The sequence below is a fragment of the Protobothrops mucrosquamatus genome, unplaced genomic scaffold (genome assembly GCF_001527695.2).
Source record: "Protobothrops mucrosquamatus isolate PMUCROS unplaced genomic scaffold, P.Mucros_1.0 scaffold2116, whole genome shotgun sequence".
Taxonomy (NCBI): domain Eukaryota; kingdom Metazoa; phylum Chordata; class Lepidosauria; order Squamata; family Viperidae; genus Protobothrops; species Protobothrops mucrosquamatus.
In genome coordinates, this window is record NW_015388217.1 from 30541 (window position 1) to 38766 (window position 8226).

The 8226-nt window shown below is 41.2% G+C and overlaps 1 protein-coding gene across 1 annotated transcript in view; it reads left to right on the forward strand.

Moving 5' to 3' along the window:
- The first annotated feature begins 294 nt into the window (after nt 1–294).
- Nucleotides 295–8226, forward strand: part of GBF1 (golgi brefeldin A resistant guanine nucleotide exchange factor 1) — a 120266-nt gene continuing 112334 nt past the window's right edge. Inside the window, exon 1 of the mRNA XM_015824097.1 lies at nt 295–431. Within this exon, the coding sequence (XP_015679583.1) occupies nt 364–431 (68 nt within the window). The 5' untranslated portion in view covers nt 295–363. The remainder of the gene's footprint in view (nt 432–8226) is intronic.

Sequence of the window (8226 nt, forward strand, 5' to 3'; positions counted from 1 at the left end):
CCTGCACAACCGTGCACTTTTTTAACCGTCACGCTATTTTCTTAACCAAGGCGATCGGCTATTTGGCAAATGACGTGTCAATTAACGCCATCTCGCATTTGGATTGGATTGTCTCACACAGCTCTTCCCCGGGATTCCGAAACGTCAGCCTTGCCCTTCAGAGGAACCCGTTGATTCGATTGGAGCATAAGATATCCGACGTCTCGGGATTGGCTCCTCCGATGGTCGCCGCCCCGCCTCCCTCGTAGCGTCACCCAGCACGTTCGGTTGCGGTGGGGTTTCCACGTCAGAGGAAAGAGAGGAGCCGGTACTCGTCCGCCTTTCTTCGGCTTGGCGGGGCCCGCGGCTGAACTGCCTCACGAAATGCCCAGGCGCCTGTCGACGCCCGCCAAAGCCGGGCCCGTTTTGAACGACGCCGGATGGATGGAAGGGTGAGTGAGGGATGGAGGGAATCAGTCGCAGAAAGGCTCGGACTGCGCTTGGGCCTGCCTTGCCGGCGGCCGCGATGCTCCCAGCAAGCAAGCAAGCGGTGGTTAAGTCCAAAGGTAGCAGCAGCGCCAAAGCCGAGCGACGTGGTGTCCCGTAGTGCCGCTTGAGAATGTGTTTCCCTTCCGTGGACTGGACGGGAAGGGAATACCGGGTAGCTGGAGACCTCCGAGACGAGCCAGTTTTCCGCGAATGGTCCGAAGGCGAGGGGGGTGTTGAAAAGGAGGGCGGACTTCGGAGCGTATCGCTTACATAATAATAATTAATAATAATTATTAATTTATTATTATTAATTTATTATTAATTTATATTATTATTATTATTATTATTATTATTATTATTATTATTATTATTATTATTATTATTCTGGATCACATAGATCCATGTAACCTTGCATGGTTACATGGATCTATGTGATCCAGAACAATTATTGTTGTTGTTATTATTATTATTATTATTATTATATTATTATTATTATATTATTATTTTATTATTATTATTATTATTATTATTATTATTATTAAGTTGGAAGGGACCTTGGAGGTCATCTAGTCCAGTGGTTCTCAACCTGTGGGTCGGGACCCCATTTGGGGTCGATCGACCATTTCACCGGGGTCGCCAAGCAAGGCTGTCCGCCATTTTTTTTTGTCCGTCATTTTTCCCCCCTTTTCCGGCGGGTGCCTTACCTCCCTTGGGCTGGGCCAGCTGGTGGTCGGCCTGCCTCGTCTCTGCCGCTTGCCAGCTACGCCTCGGCCGGCGCAGGGGGCGGAACCACGCATGCGCGGCGCTCCCGGGCAGGGAAAGTCCTCGACTTACGACCGGTTGGGTAGTCCTCGACTTACGACCGGTTTAGTCCTCGACTTACGACCGGTTTAGTCCTCGACTTACGACCGGTTGGGGTCGCGGCATTAAAAAGGTTGAGAACCACTGATCTAGTCCAACACCCTGCTCAGGAAGGAAACCCTACTCACCATTTCGGACAAATGGCTGTCCAGTCTCTTCTTAAAAACTTCCAGGGTTGGAGCATTCACCCGTTCCTCGGCAGTCCGGCCCAACGGTAGCTGCCCTGCTTTTTTTTTTTTAATTTTAAATCAAAGACTTGGCCCTTTCGCTTGGCAAGGCCTGTGTTCCAGGGTGTGGACAGCATGGAGCTATACAGCGTGGTCCCCTCTCCCCGCCCGTGGTTTTGAATTGGAAATGCTTTCCTGTTTTTGCTGGGGTGACCTCTTGGGAATTGCGAAAGTCTGGAGGGACACTGGGGGAAAGAGGTGTGGTGTTGTAACGAATGTGCAAACCTTATTGGGAACCAGGTTGTCAGCTGTCTGGTTGACACCCAGGTCTGAAGGAGTGGTGTTGTTTTTGACAACTGTTCTGTAGTTGTGTATGGATTTAGGGATCCAAGTCAGAACTTTAGAGTTTTCTCCACCCACTGACCATATTTCTCGATCCGCTGACAACGTCTGATAGAATTAGCTAAGTTCTAGCCATTATTCAGCGGCTAGAACAGTAAGGAAGATAAAGGTTTACATTGCTTCAACACAGTATACATTACAAGTAGGGAAATAGCTTTTAAAAAAATCACGTACTGAATTAACTGTTGGCTAGTTTGTTCTCCATCCACTGACTATCTTTCTATCCACTGACAACGGCTGATAGAATTACCTAAGTTCTAGCCATTATTCAGCAGTTAGAACAGTAAGGAAGATAAAGGTTTGCGTTGCCTGAGTGATGGATGATTGCTGGAAAAAAATGCTAGAACACAGTATACATTACAAGTAGGGAAATAGCTTTTAAAAAATCACGTACTGAATTAACTGTTGGCTAGTTCTCCATCCACTGACAATATCTCTCTATTCACTGACAACATCTGATAGAATTAGCTAAGTTCTAGCCATTATTCAGCGGCTAGAACAGTAAGGAAGATAAAGGTTTGCATTGCCTCAGTGATGGGTGATTGCTGAAAAAAAATGCTAGAACACAGTATACATTACAAGTAGGGAAAGAGCTTTTAAAAAATCAGGTACTGAATTAACTGTTGGCTACTTTTGCACCATATTGTGGTTTAGCACAATGTGTTAAATTAATGCTTTTCTCAGTTCAATTAGATTTGGGGTCTAACCATGAGCCCTACCCATTATTCGTTCAAATCTAGTTATATACTATCTTGATTTATTTAAAGCAATTGTTGAATATTAGAAAGGTTGCTTATAGTGTAAATTGGAATACTTAGGACCCTGTGTGTAGAGACTCTGTAAAGATTCTAATTGTATCATCTGTTTACATGCTTGTCTACTTTTTGTGGAAAGCAAAACATATTGCAATCTTGCTTGTTAATTTATTTTAGCTTTTTTTTAAGTTGTACGAGGTTAGCAAATAGGAGATTACAGATTCTTTTTTAGATACACATGATTATTGAAGGTCACCCACATTTTATTAATTGGGCATCACAGTATGGTTGGGCCTGTTGCACAAAAAGATTCGTTCTGTGTTGAGTATATGGATTGTTTTATATCATTTGAGCCACATTGCTAATATGCAAGGATGCTAATAAAAATTTACCGATTTATATTTAGTTTAGGAGTTGTATTCTAAAAGGTAAAATGGATATATTCAGCTTACTGGAGACTTGACACATGCATTTTTCTTTGTATTTTCCAACCTACAGAAAACTGTGGTACTATGCAGTAGTTTATAGTACAAACCCAGTCTGCTCAATCAATCCCTACTATAAGTATGACGCAATATATCTTTTTAAAGTATTGATATAATATGAATTTGTAAGAACTTTCAAATAAGATCTCTAAGGGGGATTTTATTTAGAACTTTTTCTGACTACAATCCTATCAGTTTGATGCTTAAGAAAAATCTTAAGTATCAAGTTAAGGTCTTAAGATCCCCACAGGCCTTGGGCCTGCTTCCCACTTAGTCACTCATCTCCTGGATGAGACTGGCTGCAGTGCAGCTTGCAGGCCTTTGGCTTGTTCCTAAGAAGCCTACCTGGCCTCTTGGACCATGATGTGTGGGAGGGAGTTGTAGTACTCCCACAGTTGTAAGCACAAACCACTGCAACAATAACTTAATTTCGCTGTGAGTTACACAATGACGATAAATGTATTCTATTCTATATTCAGGCAAGGATCATAAGTCCCTTTGTTCAGCATCATCCTAATTTCAAATGGCCACTGAACGAATGGTTGTAGGTTGAGAAATACCTGTGTGCTCAAAAGTGGAAGGATTTACCCACTGTTTGGAAGGATGGATGGTGAGGCTGGAGATGGCAAAATAGATGGCCTTGGTGAAATTTGTCATGCCCTTATTTCTACTTGGAAACCATTGTTGAATGTTTTATGAGAAGCTGAAAGAAACAAAAAGTTGATTTGGGATTAGAGTTAAGAGATTGATGTAGTTTTCACTTATCTGTACTAAAGAAAATTAGTGAATGTCTCTTTTTTCCTTCTTTCAAATATTTATTTCTGTTTATCTTCTAACTTTATATTTTTTTTTAAAAAATAAAAAATCAATATATATGAAACGTGTTTAGTAATAGCCTTTCAGTGGTGATCTGAATCTAATAAATAGGTGAGGAACCTCACAGCCAGAAAGACCCTGTCTACTTCCTTAGGTGTCCCAGACTCAAACTCATCTGAAATTAAACCCACGAGATAAAACCCTAGATATTTCAAGTGGATTAAGCCTAGTAGGAGTCCAGTTCCAAATGTATCTTGAGCTGTTTTCTCTACCAGATAGCTTATGTTCTTATGTATACTCATTCTTTGGCTTACGGTCTCATGGAAAAGTGTATCTACAGTTTCAGAGTATTTCTTGATGCTTGACTGATGCTGGTTTTCAAGAGAGGATACTAATAAATTAAATATTTGCAGATGCATCTAATGCGTTATTTGTGACATATCTACTGGTCATGTATTTTTAATTCATTTCTAATTCTTCTTCTTGTTAGTTGCGAAGTCGTGTCCGACCCATCGCGACCCCATGGACAATGCTCCTCCAGGCCTTCCTGTCCTCTGCCATCTTCTGGAGTCCATTGAAGCTCACGCCTACTGCTTCAGTGACTCCATCCATCCACCTCATTCTCTGTCGTCCCCTTCTTCTATTGCCCTCAATCTTTCCCAGCATTAGGCTCTTCTCCAGGGAGTCCTTCCTTCTCATTAGGTGGCCAAAGTACTTGAGTTTCAACTTCAGGATCTGGCCTTCTAAAGAGCAGTCGGGGTTGATCTCCTCTAGGACTGACCGGTTTGATCGCCTTGCAGTCCAGGGGACTCGCAGGAGTCNGTCCTCGACTTACGACCGGTTTAGTCCTCGACTTACGACCGGTTGGGGTCGCGGCATTAAAAAGGTTGAGAACCACTGATCTAGTCCAACACCCTGCTCAGGAAGGAAACCCTACTCACCATTTCGGACAAATGGCTGTCCAGTCTCTTCTTAAAAACTTCCAGGGTTGGAGCATTCACCCGTTCCTCGGCAGTCCGGCTCAACGGTAGCTGCTCTGCTTTTTTTTTTAAATTTATTTAAATCAAAGACTTGGCCCTGTCGCTTGGCAAGGCCTGGGTTCCAGGGTGTGGACAGCATGGAGCTATACAGCGTGGTCCCCTCTCCCCGCCTGTGGTTTTGAATTGGAAATGCTTTCCTTTTTTTGCTGGGGTGACCACTTGGGAATTGCGAAAGTCTGGAGGGACACTGGGGGAAAGAGGTAGGGTGTTGTAACAAATGTGCAAATCTTATTGGGAACCAGGTTGTCAGCTGTCTGGTTGACACCCAGGTCTGAAGGAGTGGTGTTGCTTTTGACAACTGTTCTGTAGTTGTGTATGGATTTAGGGATCCGAGTTAGAACTTTAGAGTTTTCTCCACCCGCTGACCATATTTCTCGATCCGCTGACAACGTCTGATAGAATTAGCTAAGTTCTAGCCATTATTCAGCGGCTAGAACAGTAAGGAAGATAAAGGTTTACATTGCTTCAACACAGTATACATTACAAGTAGGGAAATAGCTTTTAAAAAAATCACGTACTGAATTAACTGTTGGCTAGTTTGTTCTCCATCCACTGACAATATCTTTCTATCCACTGACAACGTCTGATAGAATTAGCTAAGTTCTAGCCATTATTTGGCGGCTAGAACAGTAAGGAAGATAAAGGTTTGCATTGCCTCAGTGATGGGTGATTGCTGGAAAAAAATGCTAGAACACAGTATACATTACAAGTAGGGAAATGGCTTTTAAAAATCAGGTACTGAATTAACTGTTGGCTAGTTCTCCATCCACTGACAATATCTCTCTATTCACTGACAACATCTGATAGAATTAGCTAAGTTCTAGCCATTATTCAGCGGCTAGAACAGTAACGAAGATAAAGGTTTGCATTGCCTCAGTGATGGGTGTTTGCTGGAAAAAAAAAGCTAGAACACAGTATACATTACAAGTAGGGAAAGAGCTTTTAAAAAATCAGGTACTGAATTAACTGTTGGCTACTTTTGCACCATATTGTGGTTTAGCACAATGTGTTAAATTAATGCTTTTCTCATTTCAATTAGATTTGGGGTCTAACCATGAGCCCTATCCATTATTCGTTCAAATCTAGTTATATACTATCTTGATTTATTTAAAGCAATTGTTGGATATTAGAAAGGTTGCTTATAGTGTAAATTGGAATACTTAGGAGTGTAGAGGCTCTGTAAAGATTCTAATTGTGTCATCTGTTTACATGCTTGTCTACTTTTTATGGAAAGCAATCTTTCTTGTTAAATTTATTTTAGCTTTTTTTAAGTTGTACGAGGTTAGCAAATAGTAGATTACAGATTCTTTTTTAGATATACATGATTATTGAAGGTCACCCACATTTTATTAATTGGGTATCACAGTATGGTTGGGCATCACAGTATGGTTGGGCCTGTTGCACAAAAAGATTCATTCTGTGTTGAGTATATGGATTGTTTTATATCATTTGAGCCACATTGCTAATATGCAAGGATGCTAATAAAAATTTACCGATTTATATTTAGTTTAGCAGTTGTATTCTAAAAGGTAAAATGGATATATTCAGCTTACTGGAGACTTGACACATGCATTTTTCTTTGTATTTTCCAACCCACAGAAAACTGTGGTACTATGCAGTAGTTTATAGTACAAACCCAGTCTGCTCAATCAATCCCTACTATAAGTATGACACAATATATCTTTTTTAAGTATTGATATAATATGAATTTGTAAGAACTTTCAAATAAGATCTCTAAGGGGGATTTTATTTAGAACTTTTTCTGACTACAATCCTATCAGTTTGATGCTTAAGAAAAATCTTAAGTATCAAGTTGAGGTCTTAAGATCCCCACAGGCCTTGGGCCTGCTTCCCACTTAGTCACTCATCTCCTGGATGAGACTGGCTGCAGTGCAGCTTGCAGGCCTTTGGCTTGTTTCTAAGAAGCCTACCTGGCCTCTTGGACCATGATGTGTGGGAGGGAGTTGTAGTGCTCCCACAGTTGTAAGCACAAACCACTGCAACAATAACTTAATTTCGCTGTGAATTACACAATGACGATAAATATATTCTATTCTATATTCAGGCAAGGATCATAAGTCCCTTTGTTCAGCATCATCCTAATTTCAAATGGCCACTGAACGAATGGTTGTAGGTTGAGAAATACCTGTATGCTCAAAAGTGGAAGGATTTACCCACTGTTTGGAAGGATGGATGGTGAGGCTGGAGATGGCAAAATTGATGGCCTTGGTGAAATTTGTCATGCCCTTATTTCTACTTGGAAACCATTGTTGAATGTTTTATGAGAAGCTGAAAGAAACAAAAAGTTGATTTGGGATTAGAGTTAAGAGATTGATGTAGTTTTCACTTATCTGTACTAAAGAAAATTAGAAGTCATTCTTTCCATCAGTGAATGTCTCTTTTTTCCTTCTTTCAAATATTTATTTCTGTTTATCTTCTAACTTTATATTTTTTTAAAAAAAATCAAAAATCAATATATATGAAACGTGTTTAGTAATAGCCTTTCAGTGGTGATCTGAATCTAATAAATAGGTGAGGAACCTCACAGCCAGAAAGACCCTGTCTACTTCCTTAGGTGTCCCAGACTCAAACTCATCTGAAATTAAACCCACGAGATAAAACCCTAGGTATTTCAAGTGGATTAAGCCCAGTAGGAGTCCAGTTCCAAATGTATCTTGAGCTGTTTTCTCTACCAGATAGCTTATGTTCTTATGTATACTCATTCTTTGGCTTACGGTCTCATGGAAAAGTGTATCTACAGTTTCAGAGTATTTCTTGATGCTTGACTGATGCTGGTTTTCAAGAGAGGATACTAACAAATTAAATATTTGCAGATGCATCTAATGCGTTATTTGTGACATATCTACTGGTCATGTATTTTTAATTCATTTCTAATTCTTCTTCTTGTTAGTTGCGAAGTCGTGTCCGACCCATCGCGACCCCATGGACAATGCTCCTCCAGGCCTTCCTGTCCTCTGCCATCTTCTGGAGTCCATTGAAGCTCACGCCTACTGCTTCAGTGACTCCATCCATCCACCTCATTCTCTGTCGTCCCCTTCTTCTATTGCCCTCAATCTTTCCCAGCATTAGGCTCTTCTCCAGTGAGTCCTTCCTTCTCATTAGGTGGCCAAAGTACTTGAGTTTCAACTTCAGGATCTGGCCTTCTAAAGAGCAGTCGGGGTTGATCTCCTCTAGGACTGACCGGTTTGATCGCCTTGCAGTCCAGGGGACT